Source organism: Sinocyclocheilus grahami, unplaced genomic scaffold (genome assembly GCF_001515645.1).
Source record: "Sinocyclocheilus grahami isolate Dianchi unplaced genomic scaffold, SAMN03320097.WGS_v1.1 scaffold149.1, whole genome shotgun sequence".
NCBI classification, from domain to species: Eukaryota; Metazoa; Chordata; class Actinopteri; order Cypriniformes; family Cyprinidae; genus Sinocyclocheilus; species Sinocyclocheilus grahami.
In genome coordinates this window covers 2,755,077-2,776,683 of record NW_015505328.1, presented here as the reverse complement: position 1 = coordinate 2,776,683, position 21,607 = coordinate 2,755,077, and the positions used below count along the sequence as shown (strand labels likewise).

The 21,607-nt window shown below is 35.5% G+C and overlaps 1 protein-coding gene across 2 annotated transcripts; it reads left to right on the top strand.

Moving 5' to 3' along the window:
- Positions 1–65: 65 nt before the first annotated feature.
- On the top strand, positions 66–20,360 carry LOC107592002 (tax1-binding protein 1 homolog A-like). 2 transcript variants are annotated; one of them, XM_016281326.1, is made up of 17 exons: positions 66–173; positions 1,585–1,811; positions 4,343–4,445; positions 5,287–5,477; positions 6,072–6,179; positions 9,066–9,175; positions 9,652–9,742; positions 9,841–10,005; positions 10,798–11,037; positions 11,203–11,379; positions 11,602–11,677; positions 12,262–12,536; positions 13,655–13,741; positions 14,477–14,657; positions 15,514–15,665; positions 17,835–17,920; positions 19,199–20,360. In XM_016281326.1, exons 2-17 carry the CDS (start codon positions 1,617–1,619, stop codon positions 19,407–19,409), a joined length of 2,448 nt encoding a protein of 815 aa, XP_016136812.1. In that variant the 5' UTR covers positions 66–173; positions 1,585–1,616; the 3' UTR covers positions 19,410–20,360. The 2 variants fall into 2 exon arrangements, with proteins under 2 accessions (XP_016136812.1, XP_016136814.1); XM_016281328.1 differs by lacking the exon at positions 9,066–9,175 and adding an exon at positions 6,681–6,682 and having other exon boundaries at positions 9,664–9,742.
- The last annotated feature ends 1,247 nt before the right edge of the window (positions 20,361–21,607 follow it).

The window sequence follows — 21,607 nt, the reverse complement described above, 5'->3', positions numbered from 1 at the left end:
AGAGTAAATAAACCAATCACAGTGCGCAACCGACCGGAAGTAGGATGACGTTTCTAGATTCTCAAAACATGTTGACACCCGGTTCAGCTACATGACAGAGACACTCTCCATCTGCGTTATCTAGCAATCTATACAACTAGAGTGACAGATCTTCAAGTAAACATGGATTACAGGTATAACGGACTTATTGAGTGACGACTGTAAGATATATAATGATAATCTTGGAAATATATGTTGGAAATGCATGCGGTCCATCTCGATGTATTTAGGGGTGGGATTGCAGTGGAATTAATAAAACTCATCAGCTCATCCTCTAAGGCCACCGCCAGTAATTTACGTCGTATAATAAATAACTTACATGTATAGAAAAATGCTACATCATCTAGTGTACTTGTAACTACCATTAAATTCCGCAGTGACTTGTTAGCGACATGATGCAAGTGAAATATATCTAGAAAGTCGCTTTCGGTTTAAGCAAACATGCTTTAGTATGATTAACAAGGAATGTTATGTTTTAAACCATCATATAATGAGTTCAGTGCGAATATGTTATTTGCTGTATTGAATCGAGCTGTCATTGACGGTTAAGGCCTGAACAGGGATGACAGCAGCACCAGCAGTGCCATGCATACAGGCCTACTCGGCATCGCCCCATCCGGCCTGCAGTAGGGCAGGTCTTCCTCATGCAGCTGCACATGGGCATAACCCAAATGTATGTCAGCTCCAAAATATTTAAGCATCTAAATAACATTTTAATGCAGTAGAATGACCTATAGTTTATTGCAAATTCTGTGTTGCTTAAACACACCGTCATGCAATTTTCAGTGTAAACCTTTTTTTTTTTTTTTTTTGCTGCATCACTTTCAAAGCAGCATCATTAAATGAATATAAAGAATATAAACTTTGCGGAATTTAAATGAATCAGTAGAGACTTACTTCTATTAATTATTACTTCAGTAATAATTCATGGGCCGTATTGTAAAATTGACCTTTCATTCTGTAAAACCAATGTTTTCTGCATAGCTATGGTTGTGTTATGGCTCGCTGAGGTCTCTAAAAGTAAGATAAAAACATTTCAAATCACTATTTCAAGTCCTTTTATTTATTTGGTAAGGAGCTAGGTAATAATAAACTCATTCAGGGTGATACAAGTCCATGTTGGGGTTTATTTAGCAATATTTGACTCTCTGACTGAACAATATCCCTTGCCTGTATTATGAAAGTGACGTGACATGTGGCCAAGTATGGTGACCCATACTCGGAATTAGTGCTCTGCATTTATCCCATCCAAAGTGCACACACACACCGTGAACACACACCCGGAGCAATGGGCAGCCATTTATGCTGCGGCGCCCGGGGAGCAGTTGGGGGTTCGGTGCCTTGCTTAAGGGCACCTCAGTCGTGGTATTGAAGGTGGGAGAGAGTGCTGTACATTCACTCCCCCCACCTACAATCCCTGCCGGTACGAGGCTCGAACCCACAACCTTTGGGTTACAAGTTCGACTCTCTAACCATTAGGCAAAGAGAAACTGTGTCAGTTAAACCTTGTTATTTCTTTGTAATTTTCATTCCTTCTTGTTTCAGGTAGACCAATCACAGGCTTTCCTTGAGCACTTATGATGTTGTCAGCCTGTAATACGGGAGCATCTGCTGGTGGAGGAGGAAGTGTTGTCATGGAGACGTCTAACTTCGCCCATGTCATCTTCCAGAATGTTGGGAAAAGCTTCCTCCCGCAGGCCGCGCTTGAATGTCATTACACACTCACCCCCTTCATCACCCCACATCCCAAAGACTGGGTTGGCATATTTAAGGTTGGTACACATGACATATTTCACTAACATCTGGTCAATATTTAGTTTTTCATACACAGCAATGCTTTTTGTTAGAAAATTCTATCCACCCGATTTAATCTCACTTTTTTTTCTCTCACTCTTCTTTCATCTCGAAATTTAGTCTTGCACTTAATCAAGAGGAAATGAGCACACGGAAACTTTACATCTTGTTAAGATACAGTGACAGTTTATGACTGGTATAAAAGGCACTTCAAATCAACCAGATCTTTCCAGACAGCATGTAGAGTGGTGGGTTGCAGGGGAAAAATGTGGATTGGAAAAAAGATGGTTAATCCGCTCAATATCCCTGTTGTTTTGATGGTTAGTTTACGGGGGAATAGTGTTACGGTGTGTGTGTGTGATTGATAGCATGGGCTGTTGTGCTGGATGCTGTGGGCGTTTCCCACAACAAATTAATCCTTCCTTATGCTTTTGCTTTAGTATTTTCTCCTTTCATCCTTGTATCTGCAATAAGATTTAGTATAATAACAGATATTAGCTGCTATGTATAATGCATAACTGGATAAGATCAGACTTATATGGTAGACCATTATGGTTGGATGTATTCTGACAATATCTATGGACTCGTATTTAAATTATTAATGAGGTAATGTGGGAATTATTCCTCAGGCATATACACACACTTAGTACACACACCTTAACCTGTGCTTTATATTACTTAGAGAACCACAGGCTCCCTCTGGTGGTTTAGAGAAAGTTCTGCTCCTTCTGGAAAGCAGCAAGTTGCATAATAGTTTTAATTAACAATGTTTTTTTTTGCAAAAAAAAAAAAAAAAATCTGTGTGTAGAGGTTGTTGCTGTTTCTATTTTTACTCAGCTAAAATAGAATTACATTACATGCAAAACTTAATTTAAATTTTTATATTGAATGTTGTTAATTATGTGTGAATAACTGCACTTTATAATATTTTTTATTTTTACTTAAAATGCAAAATTTCTGTTTTAAATTATTAATTTCATATTTTAATTAAATGTTATGAATTATATATAAATAACTGTATTTTATCTTTTTATTTGTAAAATTCTAAAAAAAAGAATCAGCTGCAGCTTTTTAATTTGTACTTGCAATGTCCCTTTTTATTTAATGTGCAAAATTTCTGTTTTAAATTAAATTGATATTTTCATATGAAATGACATTAATTATATATAAATACTTGTACAGTATTTTATCTCTTTATATGTAAAGTTTTACATATATTTAACTGTAACTTTTTTGTTTGTATATGCAGTATCCCTAAGTGTAAAAAAAGAAAACCTATATTTTAAATTTGCAGAGTGGACGAATATAGTACTCTTTATGAAGGAGTATGTTGAGGCATGTTGAAATAGGCTACCTTTAAGCAATACAAAAAATGCTGTGTAATCATGCATACACACAAACACACACACTCACTCGGTGTACTATATAATTAAGTTGTCGCACACATGCCGAATATGTTCTTATGCACCTGATTTATAGTTACGTCAGCCCTCTTATTATTTAATTTATCGTTTATCGGTCATGTGTGTACAAGCATGGCTTGTTTGAAACACACTCGAATTCCTTCTCTCTTTTTCTTTCCTCTTGCTCTCCTCTTTACTTCTCTTCTCTGTAATTAATAGTTGATTTCTTCACAGATGACTACGTTCCAGATGAAAGCAGAATACTTTCTGTAAAAAAAGAGATTACAGATGTGATATATTGTAATCAAAGTAAATGTCAGGTAGTGCTGTGAAAAATCACGATGACAAATTGCTGATAGTGTGTGTGTGTGTGTGTGTGTGTGTGTGTGTCTTGTTTGTAACTGTAAGAAGTTACTGTATGTGACATGTTTATGATGGTGGACTACATTCTTTTCTTCATTTCCATCATATTTCATTTAAAACTGCATAAAACCATGCAATCACTCATTTTCACACACACACAAATATGGGTGGTTATGGAGGTGAAAATTTTACACGTGCTTCAAAGGCAGAAATGATGAAATTCACATGCACACTCATACTTTTAAAAGTAACCACACAATTTTTAGCCGCCTTTGAAGAATGTGTAAAATTTTCACCTTTTTCGAGGTCCTTTTTTTCCATTACTCCTCCTTTTCCAACCCTACACACACACACTGTGCCCCCTTTTCTGGCTAAGAAGTTCAGAAAGGAGGCTAAGTGTTTCCATCCCTCCTTGAGCTTATTGTGATATTTATAACCTGTGAAAACTATATGAGACAAAGTAATAAGACTTCCCACAGGTTTAATGTATTGTTAGTAAGTAATGTTTCTTCTTTCTCACTTTCTTTCCATCTGTTTTGACTGTGTGATCCTTAAACATTTTATGTAGTCTCTGTGTTTATATAGTTTTGCTTGTATCGTTTTGGTCAAAATGAACTAGTCTGTGTTTTATACGTTTTACTTGTAACTGTTTTCAAAGGCCTTCATTGGTCTGGTCACAAAAGTTTTAGTTCTGACTCACTTCTGGTTTGCTGTTCTTATGTATATGTGTGTGTGTGTGTTAGGTGGGCTGGAGCAGTGCGAGAGACTACTACACGTTTCTCTGGTCTCCCATGCCTGAAAACTACACTGAGGGATCCACTGTTCACCGAACCATCATCTTTCAGGGTATACACACACACACACACACACACACACACACACAGGTTTGTTTTTATGGTTTATGGGGACTCTCCATAGGTGTAATGGTTTTTATACTGTACAAACCATATTTAATATTGCCCTACACCAACCCTACCCCTAAACCTACCTCTCACAGGATTTTCTAGATTTTCTCATTCTGAATTATTTATAAGCCTTTTGAATTACGGGGACACTGAAAATGTCCTCATAAATCACCTTCTCGTTGTAATACCTATGTCATACCCATGTTATTATACAAATTTGTGTCCTCATAAACCACATAAACATGCACACACACACACACACACACACACAAAGTCAACATGTATTGCCCTATGCAACCTATTTTACTTCTGTAATTTGATGTAGTGAAAAAGGAGAAAAGTGAAGGGTGGGACATTATTTTATTTTTCCGGAATTGATTGGATGGTTAAACTTGCTTTTATCCATCATAATTTAATTGGACTGTGAAATTGGGTTTTATTCATGTTAATTGTTTTTAGTTTTTTGTGCAGTAAGACCAAATAATTTTTTATTTAATGTCATCATGTTTTTTGTTTTATTTGATTGGATGATTAAAAATGGGTGTTTATTTTTATTTTTATTTAAGTAAAAATTAAAGAGTCATTATTTTTGATTTCAGAACTTTTGAAAGTTCATGCAGACTGAATCTGTGATGTTTTGTTTTGTTTGTTTAATTTTGTAGGGAATTTTGTTTTTGCTTTACTTTGTTTGCAGATGACCTTTCTATTGTAAGTTATAGTATAAGACAATACATCTAAAATGGTGAAACCTGTAATCAAATACTCTACATGCTGTTTCCTAGGATATTATGTTCCCCGTAGTGATGGTGAGTTTTATCAGTTCTGCTATGTCACACACACGGGTGAAATCAGAGGTGCGAGCACACCATTCCAATTCCGCCCGGCCACACCCACAGGGGAGGAGCTACTGATCGTGGAAGATGATGGGAACTCAGACATACTGGTTGTGACGACAAAGACTGGACTACTTGAGGTATGCAAATCACACAAACAAGAATACAAATCCCTGCTTTGTTCCAAAACCTAAGGCATCACAGGTGCACTCTTGATACAAAATGTAGACAACCTAATCATGCTGTCTCTTGAGCTGACTTGTTTTATCCAAATTATAAAGCAAAATTGCATGTATTGTTTGCAATGATGCATTGTGACAATCCCAGGGGGAAAAATACAGGAAAAGAGAAATGTCAACGATAAACACACTGTTTATAATACAATACAGTAGAATACAAATAGTAAATAAAAATGAATACATTAAAAAATATATAAACATCTGTTTAGTTCAGCACTGAAAAACATTCTTTAACAAAATAGTGCAGTGTAATTAAAATTGATTATTTTCCCCAATATTTGTGTGTGCTGTATTTTAAAATGCTGATAGATTGATGGATGGATGGATAGATAGATAGATAGATAGATAGACAGCCTTCTAAATCAGTCACTTATGAGCTTCCATTATGGTAAGATGCTGTCTTAGACGGCAGCTGTCTATTTAGGAAGCAAGGCATCTCACTAGGTTTTGGAACAAAGCTTGTGTCTTATTATCTTTATATGTGTGTATGAGCAGCAGCGTGTTGAGGAAGTTCAACAGGAGTGCAAAGAACTGCAGAAAGCACTACGCCTCCTCACACAGGAGAGAGATCAGCTACAGGAGAGACAGAGACAACAGAACCAGGTACTAAATACACACTCGCACATAAAAGTGACCAACCAACGAAGCAGCAAAGATGGCTTACACACACACACACACAGTGTTTAAACAGCATGTAACACACACCAGAGATCACAAGTTCAAGTTATCTGCACATCAAAGCGCTCTCCTGTGTGTGTTTGTGCACATTGGTGCTTTAAGACTTTCTGTCTCCAAGTGTAAAACGCTTCTCTGTTTGACTGACGGTGAACTTACTCCCACAAAGCACTTTATCTTATCAGATAATGGCCATGTGCGTGTCTCTGTGTGCATTACTGACCTTCCCCATAAAGTCATGTAATTTATCCATACTTAATTCTGACTGTGCTGAGGATGATTTACTTGGAGTGAAAGAATTGGGAGTTTGAGAAACCGAGAAAGAAAGAGAGCGAGACAGAGAAAAGTTTACTTGGACATCTGTTATCATGGCAGTGCCATGTCGACCACAGAGGGTAGACGTGACGTCAAACGTGTGCACGCAGCCAGGAGTTAATGTCCACCAAAACCATTCAACAGAAAGGAGGAGACCTGCCCAGTCACTGAGACAACAGCAGCCAGTCACGCCATTTTCCCTCTCCCGCTCTCTTTCTCTCTCTTTTTCGTCTGCTAATTTTGATTATATTTAAAGGTGCTGTATGTGATTTCTTTTTTGAAATACCACACATAATACGTCACTACTACCTGATACATATAATTGAAATGTGTCCTGTCTGTCTTTGTAGCAGCCTCATGCTCTGATAAGAGCATAAAAATAGGCAGCTTTTTTGTTATTGTTTTTCAGAAACAGTCTTGCCAATCATTTCATATCTAAGCAGTTAGCAAACATTGGATTGGCTGATGTCTCATTAGAGGGTGGGGTTTAAAGAGGGGTGTGTGATAGTTATAATGTCAAGTTAAATAAATGCATTGATGTTTTTCATTTTTGTTGGTTAATGTTGATAGCCCTCATTTTTTTATTTCCTATTAATAGCTTCTTTATTTAAAATGTTTAATCTGCGTTTTCTGAACTTTTTGTCATTCCTGTTCATTTGACTTTACAAAATATGGTAATGTGACGGTATTATCATTATTCAGGTACCAGATGGTAATACCATGGTACTCTGATGTAGGCTATATACACTATACAATATTGTGAAATATTATTACAAATTTGTGTCCTTGTTACAGTGAAATTATGCATTTAAGTACTGAGTAATATTAATTAACTGCATGCACTTATATGGTTAGGTTTATGATTAGGGTTACTTGCATCTAATTATGCATCATTTATTATTATTACAATATTAAGTACATGTAACATATGTAACAAGGACACCTTAAAATAAAGTGTTACCCAATTTTGTATTTTCAGATATTTTGAAATGTAATTGGTAATTTTCCTGTGATGGCAAAGCTGAATATTCAGCAGCCATTACTTCCATCCTTAGAGTCACATGATCCTTCAGAAATCATTCTAATATGCTGATTTGCAGCTTAAGAAATGTTTCTTTTTGTTATCAAAACAACTATTCTGCTTAATATTTTTTTTAGGTTTATTTTTAGAATTTAAAGCATCCAAAGAGTTAAATTCTTTAAAAAAACAAACAAACATTTGAACAGTAGTGTACCAGTGTAAAGGCAGTTTATTTAGTTAGTCTATATCGTGTATCCCTTTTTAAATATTATTTTAAATGTATTTGCCTAATTATCACCTAAAACAGACTTTTTAAATTTTTCTTACCATTAAAAGAGTGCTAGATGGCATAAAAATTAGTAAATAAATAAAACAATGCAAACACCATCAATACCAAAGGATATTGTGGTGATCCCCACCCCTTGCATTGTTTATTTAATATGGCCAGCTAATTTCATCCATGTACCACATTTTACCATGTAAAATCCATTTCACAAAATGTGATTTTCCCCCCAGCATAAAAAAAGAACATCTTTGCAGATTCGGTTTGGCTCTGATGTGGTGTTGATGTTTGACTGCACAACAAGCACATTAAAATCTTAAAGGGCCCAGAAAACAGCAGGATGTGATTCAGTTGGTTTGCTGGTCTTTCAGCGCCCCCTGGTGTTTCTTCTGAAGTCTGTAAGTGTGAATTATGAGCGTCACAAAGGACAAAGAACACCACAAATAAAACATTAACACTTTTATAATTCTCTCTCACACCCCAGTCACACAAACCCTTTCATATGCCATAAGTGTGCGTGTGTCTGTTAAACTGTCAGAACTTACATATGAAAATAGACTTCCTCTTTATCGTGAGAACATAAGTATATATTTTGTGGCTGCTAATTTTACAACCTCACATTTTATTTGCCTGTGCTGCAATTCCGAAACATCATCGGCCGTAAAACACCACGAGTCACCAGATTAGCCAGAGGACAAGGCGTGTATGCGTGCTTTCAGAACCAGATGTTACTGTGATTTACTGATGACGACTGTTAAATATGAGCCGCCGCAACAAAAGTGAAATCGAAGCCCCCTCTTTTCCTGCTGACATCATACTATTGGGAAATTAACTTCAGCCATGGACTGTTTTTTTTAGGGAAAGACTGGATCAGAATAATACCTGCATTTCTGATATTTATTTTCTCTTTCAGTTAAGTCTCCTGTAAACTGCCACATTATCAAAAGAGTCTGTGAAGTCTCTATTATTCCCCATGAATTACTCTGTGTGTAACAATCCTAATAAATTTCTAAAAAAAATTTTAATCTATATGCTGTGTGTTAGAAGAACTTGTTTATAAGAGCTGTAAATTCTTCTTAACTTAAATATTTTAATTGCTTATATATTAATTAGTTGCTTATTATATATATAAAATGCCTGGAGTGTTCTGATTGGCTGGAAGGTGTGATTGATAGCATTTGCTATCCAATTGCAGAAAGGCTTGCGTGAGGAGAAGGAGGAGGCTCAAGCCAGAGTCAGACAACTTGAACAGGACCTGCTAGAAATCACACAAAAAGCTGTTCTTAAAGAGACTGAACTGGACTGGTAAGGCCCGAACACACATTACCTGACATGAATATATTATATTATTTACATATTTAAAGAAGGGTCCAAAAGTCTGAGACAACTAGTTTTAAATGCTTTATTGAGTATTTATTTGAATTTAATTATTTTTTTATTTTAATTTGATTTATTTTATCAGCATAACAATTTGAGGTAATTAAAACATTTTTTTTCAAAGTATTAGATAACCTGCTGATCATGTTCTCATATTTGAGATGATCCATTGACCGTCTTGTGTTTCAATGGAGGCAAAAACATCTGATCAAATTTGATTATATGATTAGTGACCTGCACAAATTTTAAAATATATAGGTCTATATATATTTTATTCCATAATGTTTCCGTTTTACATTTTTATTTTCAAGTCTGAATTAGATTTTGACTTGGACTCTCAGGATAAGAATGCAGATTTATAGTTGAGGGTTTATATGGTGTATTTTGTTTTTTGTGTCTTCCAGTTTAAGAGACAGGCTGCAGAAAGTGATTTCTGAGAGGGACGGTCTACAAACTCAACTGAAGAACGAGAGAGACGAGAGGGAGCTTTACAAAGTAAGTGCGTGTAGTATCTACAGGTTATAAACTGTAATCATATGCATCGATCAGTCAAGTGACGTGCATTGATCCATGTTGTGTGTTCACGCTTACAGTCTCACGTGCGCAGTGCCGAGCTGGAAAACACTAAACTCAGTGCAGAGCTGCAGATGCTGAAGGCAGTGGAGCTAAACAGAGAGGTCACCATCGCACAGTACCAGGAGGAACTGCACAGGCTACGCACAGAGAGGGACACACACCCCGCTGATGCCGTAATAGATGTTTGTTTAAAGAATAAATACAAATACATTAAATATATTTACTACCGGTCCAAATTCTGGAATAAGTATGATTTTTTTCCCCCTGTTTTCAAAAGAAGGTTCTTATGCTCACCAAAGGCTGCATTTATTTGAAGAAAAATACAGTAAAACAGCAATATTGAAAAATGTTATTGCAGTTTAAAATAACTATTTTAATATATTTTAAAATGTAATTTATTTCTGTGATAGCACAGCTGAATTTTCAGCAGCAATTACTCCACGATCTTTCAGAAATTATTCTAATATAGAAATATTTCTTCTTATTATAATGTTTTTGCTGCTTAATATTTTTGTGAAAACCATAAAAAAACTACTACAACTTAAATGTTTGAGATAAGAAAGATATAAAAAATTTTAAAACTTCAATGCTGCATGGATGCTCTAAAATTTAAAGTCTAAACTGATCAAAAGTGACAACATTTGTTTTACAAAGGATTTGCATTATGTTGTTCTTTTAAATATATTATATTTCAAATATATGTTGTTCTTTCTATTCATCATCAAAGAATCAGATTTCCACCAAATTATTAAGCAGCAAAACTGTTTTCAACATTGATAATAATAAGAACCATTATTAATAATTGAGCACTTAAAATAATTGTGCACTGAATCAGCATATTCAAATAATTTTTTAAGAATTACAGTACTTTTGATCAAATAAATGCAGCCTTGGTGAGTATATACTATATACTATATAGTGCTTGTTCACATAAATCATACTTCGTCTTCCTAATGCATTGTGTGCATCTCCAGTGTCTGAAAATGCAGTTGCGTCAAGCTGAGGAGCAGCTCCAGGCCTCGCGGCAGCAGGCCACCATGTTGGGTTCTGAGTTACGTGATGCCTCCGGCGGGCAAGATCGCACCATGGCTGAGCTGTACCGTGCCCGTCAGGAGACAGAAGACCTACGAGCCTATTTAGCTGAAGCCCAGGAAGAATGCAGACATGCTCAGAATCAGCTTGACAGGATGAGAAGCCAGGCATCACAGGAAGTGGTAATCACAACTAACTGGCCCTTATGTTTATTTAATTATGAAGATCTGTTAATAACAATATGAAGAACACATGGTTTAGACGCAATGTTTAGACAGTGTGAACTGTGAGATAACTCTCTTTCTTGCGTTCTTGCTTTATTTTATTTATTCTTTATTTTATTTCAGGGCAGGGCTGGAGTGGGTGTAGTTTCAGAGCTGGAGGCGGAGCTACAAAAGGAGGTTGAGGAACTAAAGCTGCGTCTGAATATGGCTGCAGAGCACTACAAAGAGAAATACAGAGAGTGCCAACGTTTGCGAAGACAAGTCACCAAACTGACACAGCAACAAGAGATGCAGCAGGGGGTGAGGAACTGAAATTATGGCTTTACCCAGTTGTTCATTTTACAAAAAAATGCAACTCTTACAATGATACACTTCAAGATGTTAAGCAATCATACATTTTGTTTTTATGTATGTTAGTTGAGGTTTATAAGTCGTGTTCATTTGTTGATGAGTCGTTTATAAATCGTGAAAACACCCTCCTATATTTTTGTGTGAAATCTTAAAGTATTACATATGTTTTAGGACTGTAACAGGAATGATGCCTCTACAGAGACCACACAGGAGTTACACACACCAGATGCTGAGACGCCTCCCACAGGTATTGGCAAGGAGACAAATGAATCGAAACACATTTAAACTCCAACACACATCGTCAAACTGGTTCCTTTAAAAATTAATAAAAAAAGTAAAAATTAATACAAAAATTATTGAATAAATAAATATGAGTAATAAAAGCTTTGGGTTCAGTAAGTTTTTTTGAAGTAAATGAATGCTTCAAATAAATGCCATTTATCAAAAAAGTTTAAAAAAAAATTTATATATACTGTATGTATATCAATTTCCACAATTAAGCAGCACAACCGTTTTCACTGCTAATAATAAGAAATGTTTCTTGAGCATCAATCAGCATATTGTAATAATTTCTGAATGATCATGTGACACAAAAGACTCTAGTAATGGAGTAATATATGAAACATATATTATTAAATACTAAACAGTTCATTTAAATTCGAATAGTATTAGTATCACAATATTACACTTTTTACTGTATATTTGATCAAATAAGTGCAGCATTGGTGATTATTATTATTGGTTATTGTGTCACGTCACACAGCAGTTTCACGATTTTTTTATATGCTCTATAATATTGTGACCAAATTCTTATGCATTAACATTTGAAAGATCAATATCCTGCTGAGATCAAACCTGTGACACTAAGAGATGCCGAGAGACTGGGAATTGAAGGCAGACCTGGACAGGAGGGGAAGGAAGAGAAAAAAGAGGAAGAGGAGGAAGACGACGAAGATGAAGAGGAGGAGGATGAGGACGAGGAGGAAGAGGAGTGCAGTGTGTCAGTCGAAGCTGAGCTTGCCTGCATGGAGGAGAAATGGAGAGAGCAGTACACCATCAATGAAAACCTGAAGCTCCTGCTAGCCAGTGAGGAGCAGCGGTTTAAAGTACGTAAACACACACAACACACAGAGGTGTACATACATGATTCAGGTTCCTTCAACCTCACAGGGAAGAGCCAGCCACAGATACTCACACATTCATTTGCATAAGATGTCAGTGCACACAAACGTGCAAACACTTCCACGGGTTGACTGAGGTATCACATTTCCGTCAGTCTTCTGAGCGTGTGTGAACACAGCAGTCATTAAGGACAGAGCTAGCCAAGTGGAAAGGAGGTCGTAAAGGACTCTTCTTGTCTGAGTATTTAGACAAAGCTAGAGACACCATCAAAAGGAAAGTCTTTTATTTACAGCATGTTTAAACGTATGCACACGCTCTCACCAAATGCTTTATGACTGTTTGCTGGAGAGCAGGGTAAGATCGTAGTAAACCCATTTCAACTGAACTTCAAATCCAAACAAGCATTTACACAATGATAACTCAAACAGAGAGAAAGAGAAGGAAATCAGCAGACCACAAAAATATTAATTTATAATATTTAATATTTTTTAAATAATAATATTAAGCACCAAATCAGTGTATTGGAATGATTTCTGAAGGATCATGTGACACTGAAGACTGGAGTAATGATGCTGAAAATTCAGCTTTTGCCATCACAGGAATAAATTACATTTTCAAATATATTTAAATATTATGTTAAATAATTATTTAAAAATTGTAATAATAATTGTCAATACGTATGTTTTATTGTATTTTTGATCAAATAAATGCTGCCTTTATGATCATACAAGACTTCTTTCAAAACTCGAAATTGAACTTTTGAACCATTAACTTTTTAGTGTTTCTAGCTTGAACAAATCATTTCGAAACGAATGGAAAATTTATTCAGTTTTTTTGGTCAAAAAATGTCTCAGTCCTGAGAAACACTCCAACATTTCAAGTCCAGAATTAAGATTGCTTAATAGCCTATATATGCTTGCTTAATAATCTATAGCCACTCCTCATTTGTTTTTAAATATTATAGGACTTGCAACTCACAACTCTGTTTCGTGCCTTTAGTGGTTTAGAATCACACACTTCACTTTCAAGTGGTGTTTTTAGAGCGGTTTTAAAACATATGTCCAGATGCCACTCAAAATAAATCGTATGAATTCCTTGATAGACTCAAGTGGCAGAGAAGGTCAGAGAGGTGTCTGCTCTGAGGGAGAGTCTTGTGGTGGTGACCAGGGAGAAAGAGAGACTGGAGAAGGTAAGAGCATTTATAATATAACCCTGTTCTTATCATTTTTGTTCCTATAAAGAGTTTGTTGTTATATACTCAAGTATTGTGTTCTTTGTTTGCTATCCAAAGATCCAAAAAGCTGCAATATCTTCTAAAGCTGGTATTATTAGCTTGATCTTCTAAATGTTAATGAGAATCTTTAAATATTAAATACCTTAATTTGATTCTTAGCAGGTAAGACGCTGAAATCAGGCAGAGTGTGAATGTTTGAGCCCCAAGAGTCACGGCTAAATGCCACATGCAGCTCCCTGATTACCCATCAGCACTTGTGTTAAATGTTAAATGTGCGAATAATTCCTCTAATAATGGCTCACGGATATGAGGTCAAAGGAGAAGGAAAGAAAGAACAAGAAAAAGAGTAAAAAAGCAAGGAGAGTTATACACTATGTCAGTGCTATTTACAGACTGGTAATATAGTACTCAAGATTTCAGTTTCTTTGGTTGAAGATTGTTGGCCAAAGAAGTTTAATTCAGGTTCTTGTCGTGTCTAAATAGCCGGTGTATAATTTTGATTACGAGATTATTGCAGTGCTGTAATTTAAGCATCAAGCTAGGTTTGTCCTTTATCTTTTGCAATTTCACTGACAATATTTGTGTTAGCTACTTTTACTCATGTAAGCGATAAATAAGTGTTTCTTGTCAGGTATGTTGAGAACTCACTTTGTGATCATATATTTTGTTGACTGTTTGTTTTTCTTGCAGGAGTTGCGGCAGTGTATGAACAGAGTGGAGGCAGCAGGGAGTCGGAGGTCAGACGTAAGAGAGCCAATGATTCTGCGATACCCACTGCCGTATACACAAGACCAACCTCCACCTCCTCTGGTGCCCCAACAACCAGCTGAACTGCAGTACGGAAACCCCTATTCAGAGCAAGAGACCCGGGGTGGGTGCAAGCTTTTGTCTACTTTTATTTATTTATTATGATTTTTTTAAAGTAAGTATAGTAAAAAAAAAAAACTACTAGATTATTTGAAAAATGTAGATTGATTGTCTATAATGACCTGTTTATGGTTGAATTTGTTTCATACTAAAGTAATAAAAGAGTAATATTTACTTTTTAAAAAAGTGTTTACTTAATTATTTATAATTTATAATTATTCAATCAATACCATTTAAAAGTAAAAAAATTACAGGTCAGTAGGATTTTTGTTGTTCTTTAAAGAAGTCTCTTACCAAGGCTAAATTAGTTTGATCATAAATACCATAGAACGGTAAAATTGTGAAATATTATTGCATCACAGTTGTTTTGTATTTTAATATATATTAAATGTAATTTATTCCTATGATCAAAGCTGAATTTTCAGCAGTCAATACTCCAGTATGGCTGATTTGATGCTTAAGAAACATTTCTCTATTATCAATATTGAAAACGGTTTTGCTGCTTAATATTTACATACAGTATATACATTTCATTTGTTGATGAACAGAAAGCAAAAAAAAAACAGCATTTATGTGAAATAGAAGTCTGTTGTAATGTGAAACAAGATTCTACTGTCACTTTTAAACAGTTTAATGCATAGTTGCTGAATAAAAGTAATAATTAAAAACCCCAAAATTTTTTATTGTATATATACTAAAGAATTTAGTATGTATTTTTATGTGAATAAGTGTAATATATTTGTTTTGCTGTCGTGTCGAAATTGGTAGAGTATCGAGAACATTGACATTGATATGCAACTTCTAAAAGTTTTTGTGATGTGACGGCCCTATTCAGAGCTTCCTGAATTGTTGTTGCTTAGATGGAGCAGATGGGGCATTATCCCCAGAACAAACCTGCAGGCCCCCTCCTTTGGCTCCACCGCCGTGGGGTGGTCCTGTGGTCTGCAGTCAGCCATCACGCAGTCTCAGCCCCCCTGATGGCCTGGAGAATCCCGCTGAAGAGCGGCCTAACGTAAGGAAACATGCTGTACGCAAAGACAGAGTAGTAGAAATAGTTTGAAAACTCCACAACATTTTCTACTGTGTATATTTCTTTGGCAGCTACATAGATGTATAATAGGCATGGTCTGTTTTAATGTAACTTCACACTGCTAAAAGTAGTGCTTGATGGATAGTATTGGAAGAGTGCGTTTTAATCTGGACATTGTCATTTTTAAAGCTGTTGCTTATCTGCAGTACATTGTTAAAACACATCCTGTCTGATGCTACAGTGACATTTAGCAGATGTTTGTTTTTTTCTGACGTTAAAGCTTTAAAACTGATTTCCAATCTTTTTGGTCACAGCACCATTGATAAAACTGATAAGTTCCTCTGTATCAACACCAAAGCAGAAATGTGTTTTTAATGATATTATACTGCATTTCAATAACTTAACAACACATCTGCATGTTCATGGTTCTCTGATGTTGGTTAATGGTCACAACATTTAAGCAAACAAAAGATTGAATCTTTTTATTGCGGTTTTGTTTTAATAATTTATGAAGGTATCATTTAGCATTATCTTAAAATAGCTATTATTACAATGATTCACAAAAATTCACTTTATTCCTTTCTCTTTAATGATCTTCCCAATTCTTTTTTGTTTGTTTCGCAAGATTTGACAGTTGTATCTAGCTTTGTGTCATTTGTGAAAGGAGGGTGATACAAGCATAAAAATACAGTACTATGGCTTCAGAGTTCAGACATATTTTTGTGATACATTTATGGGGAATTTGCATCTGTTTTGAAGCTTGACAACTTAAGTTACCATTCATTGTTTCTTAGAGGAAAGAAAGTCATACAGGTTAGACATGAGGGTGACAAGTTGTTCTTTTCTTTCAAATAGGACCCAAAAGCTCCATAACATTATCATAAAATCTACCCTCCTTATATTAAGTGTCTTTAATTACTTTGTACTTACATTTAAATGAATACACACTTATTTTATAGATCGTGTTTTTTACATTTGTACTTACTGTTAAAAATACCTTCCTGTTATTACATTTGTAATGAATATCTGTAGTTACATCTATGATTACACCGTCAACCCTACACCTACACCTTAACCTACCTTAAACCTAACCAGACCACCAAACCTTAACCATATCCCACCTCAACAGCAGCAAAAGTGATTTGGGTTGCGCTTTATTTTACAGCACGTGCACGTACATGTACTTACAGTGTACTTGCCTAAGAAAGTACTGGGTAATGTCAGGAAGGTAACTACATGAGTTAATGTTATGTTTAGGGGTAGGTTCAGGGTTAGTGCTTAGTTATTTCCCAGTTGATTACTATAATAAGTACATAGTATGTATATGCGGAGCAGGATTGTAAAATAAAGTGCTACCGTGATTTGCAATGCAGCATAAACACAATAAGTACATTGCACTAAACAATTGATTATTTTTGATGCAAGTACATTACAGTTAAAGACACCTAATATAAAGTACCCATAAAGCTAGTTTATAAGTTTTTGTAAGTTTCAGAGCTAATGCCTGGGTGTTATTGTGCCAGTCTTTAAACTGATATGTGGCATTACTATGTATTTTTGTCACCCTTTAGCAGCCTTCACTGCTTCTTCCTCTCTCTCAGCCTTTCTTTCTGTTTTTCAGCCTTTCCTCTTGACTTCAAACTCTTTGATTCACTCTTTTTACGTCTTCTCGTCCTCACTGCCCTCTGCATTCCCCGCACCCTCAGACCTCAGTTCATAGGTGAATACAGAGGTGGTTAATTTGCATGAAACGGCAATTAAGGCTTTTCTCTTTTGAGCTCGTTAGCGGATTAGAGTGACGAGGCTAGAGACTCGTTAGAGAGAGATGTTGACGAGGGCTATGCTAATTGACTGGGGGTGCCGGCCTGTGATATTTGAGGGTGCAGATCGGCGCTGACCCCTTTCTCCTCCTTTCTCGTTTGCTGCGTTAAAAGCCCATTAACCTTTGCAGGAAGCCGGCTGTGTGCAGACAGGCGTGGCTTTTCGTCCGAAGTGTGGGTGTGTGTGTCTGTGTCTGTGTGAGATCTTAGCTGTTATGTCTCAATAGAGAGGTGACAGCTAAATGTGTCCACTGAAGAACATTGTATTGTTATGTCTCAGTCAAGTAGAAATGATGTGTGTGTTTCATTTTGGTTTTTATGTCTTTCTTAGGGAGGTGATGGTGAGGCCCCTGTAGTCTGCGATCATCAGAGCCTGGAATCTAACGAGAGCCACACCAGCTTCTGCTTTGATACCAGGTAAATGTTTGGAAATCCATGCTACCTTACTCATAACTATGTTTGCAATATGTATACTGTACACCGTTTGCATTGAATACCTAGAAATAATATATTTGCACAAATCTGTGGTATACAACAAAAGCATACTGTGTGAACCACTGTATCCCACAATACGATCCTCTAGACCCGTCTTTCAATTTCCAGAGTGACAAATGACTAGAAGTAATATCAAATGTCTTTAGTAAATGTCTAGTAAATGTCTGTGTACGTTTTATTTCATACATCTTTCTAGGGATTTTTGACTCATTATTGGATCTGAATGCCAAAAGTTTTGGAGGACATACCAAAACAATGGGTTTTTTACATTTATTTAAAAAATGAAATAAAATATTACCGTAAACACTTAACTGGATGTCATTTGTAGTTTGGTGAGGTCATATGACAATGAAGCATACTACATATAAAGGTTTACAGTTGATATATGGTTAAAAGTGTGTGCTATAAACTATTCTAAATATTAGACCGTAAATACTACAGTATATACAGCATAGTGTGCAGCAGTGTTTAGTATCATTTATTTACTATGTTCAGTTTTTGTATATATTTTGAAATATATTTTATTTTTACATTTTCTATTTTCATTTTAATGTTAGCTAAAGTTTTAGTATATTTAAGTTCAGATTTTGTTGTTGTTGCCATTTTATTATCATGTTTTAAATATAGTCTATATAGGTTTTAGTGGTTTTGATTTGTTTTAGTTTTTTTGGTTTTGTTTCTTATTTATTTTTTGTTATTTTAATACTTCGAATTAAACTAAATGAAAATGAAACATGTTGCCTTGAAATCTAGCTGATTTTTTTTTATTTCAGTTAATTTTTATTTCAAGTATTGGAAATGCTTTTATGATGGTTTTAGTTTCAGTTACTAATAATAACCCTGATAACCAGTAAGCTCGTTTTTCATTTGAAACATAGCCCTGGAATTGATTTTCCATTTCCAAAGTGACAACTGGCAGAAAGTAATTTTTTTTATTTTTTTATTAATGACTAGTTGCATCTGACTGCCAAAAGTTAGGACTTTTTTTTTTTTTTTGCTGAGATAACTTCAGAGTCACTTGCTGACTAAACAGTAGTGAGATTGACAACTGCATACTGCTGTTAAAAATGTTTACTTTGTCATAGTTTCCATTGTAAACAGTTTTGCATAGTGTGTATTACACAGTAAGCAATAAGCAATCTTTCTTTCAAACACCTCCCATAGTTGTAGATTAAAACACTCTCTTTCTTCCCCACCCAGACCCGATGTTCATAAGCGGTGTCCCCTGTGTGAGGTGATCTTCCCGCCACACTTTGAGCAAAGCAGTTTCGAACGACACGTGGAGTCTCACTGGAGGGTATGTCCCGTCTGCAGCGAGCAGTTTCCTCTGGACTGCCAGCAGCATCTCTACGAAAAGCATGTGCACACACACTTTGAAGACAATGTTCTGAACTTTGACAACTTTGATTAGAGAAGAAAAAAAATATTTATTTGCTTTTAGTTTAATATAAAATGCCTCAGGTGATTCAGGGGCTTCAGTGTTTTGTTCGAAACACGCTGATGTTGTCACTTTGTCGTAACCACTGCACTCATGCCAGGAGGACTAGATTTGATTTGCACATAGACAAACATTAATTCAGATATTTAAACTTCTAAGGGAGAGAATACTGTAATAATGGTCTTCCGGTGTAATAGATATGTATAAAAAAAATGAAAAGCACTTTTTTTTTGTTTAAAATTGTGTACTACTGATTGTGCTATAAAATGAGAGCTTTAGGTTGTTGTTTATGAAAATGTGGATTCATTTTAAAGGACCAATGATGCAATGATGTATGTTTATTTTGCCAAAAGGAAATGACCATAATTAATAAACCCAAATCACTAAAATTACTCTTAAATCGTTACCTCAGAGACATTGAATGCTTTCTGTGTGAAGCAGTCACTAAAACACTAATTTAAAGGGATAGTTCACCTAAAATTGGATATTCTGTCACCATTTAATCGCCCTCATTTTGTTCTAAAACTATATAACATTCTTCTGTGAAATTAAATGCTGGTTGTGCTTTAAATCTTATTACAATAAATATAGACCAGAGCTTTTAAGCTTCAGAAAAGATGTAAAAGCACTATAAAAAATATCATAAAAGTGGTTTAAAACGGTTGAAGTTGAGCCAATGTACTGAATTAAAAGGAAGCCTGTTTCTGCCACAGTTTTGAACTCACAATTCTGAGAAGAAAAGTATTTGTGAGAAGAAAATATTTTTTTTGTTTATCCCATGGCGGAAACAAGCTTCCATACTGAATCAGTCCAATTTGTGAATGCAATTCATTTAGGAAGCTTGAAAGCTAGTCTCCATTTATTCTACTAGTAGCTCCTTTCAATAATCCAATTGCCATAAAATTTTCTTATTCTGTGTAATAATGATGACAAAACATTTTTTATGTGAACTATTTCTTGAAGCTCAGCTAAAATAACCAAGCAACTCAATCCAGAGAGCCAGAGTGCTAAAACTATGGCTGTGGATTTGGCAGCGACTTTTCAGTGCATCATTGGTTCAAACATAACTTAATACATTCAGTTTCAGCATTATATCCGTCACACATTCCTGCTTGAAATCAATTTATCCAACAAAGCTGATGCTTCACACTGTAAGTGTGCCAGGACGTTTAACTTAGGGTTGCTCTGTGTTTGTGTGTATCAAGTGTGTTTATTAATAAAGAATGCTACAGCTCAAGTTCATTCGTCCTTGTATCAGCAAGTCATCATTACATCAACACTCTATAGACAATAAAACAGAAACAGGCAACACACTTTTTTGCTTTTCTTTATTTTTGTACCATTATCCTAAAGTTTACATTGCAGCTTGAGGATAAAGACATCTCAAAAGAGTCTCTCATTCGCTCACACAAACAGGCACGCATGATATGTCATCTCACATACAAATTGCCTCGGTTCCACAAAACATTTTCCACAAAAACATACAGTACGAAAATATAATTTCAAAAGCACTTTACAAAAGACTTGCAATACGATACATTCACTATATAGTATATCAAACTCCCTCCAAAATAAATGCATCTCAGTCACATTACTACATTGTAGGTGTGAGGAATCACACGGATCCTATCCAATAAAATCATGTTCAACAGGTTCTAGTTTGCGTGTCGATGCTGAGACCAAATGACTCTGTAAGTCAAAGAGAGGTACAAATGTGGTTACTGGTACAGCGTCCAAAAATACACACATACAAACATGACACCGGATGAATTGGAAAATAACAGGACTCATAACATCACTCACAAACAGGCATCCAATACTTCCTTTATTCCCTAGCTCCAGTTTTTGGCATCGAAATTATAGTAACTACCCATTCATTCAACCTCAAGCCTCTTTTTTCCAAGAAATCATGGCGACAGTCCAAGATATTAGCATTTAAATACAGAACCTGGTCCAAATATGTGACCCTGGACCACAAAACCAGTCATAAGGGTCAATTTTTTAAAATTGAGATTTATACATCATCTACATCATATACATAAATACGCTTTCCATTGATGTATGGTTTGTTAGGATAGGACAATATTTGGCCGAGATGCAACTATTTGAAAATCTGGAATCTGAGGGTGCAAAAAAAATCAAAATATTGAGAAAATCGCCTTTAAAGTTGT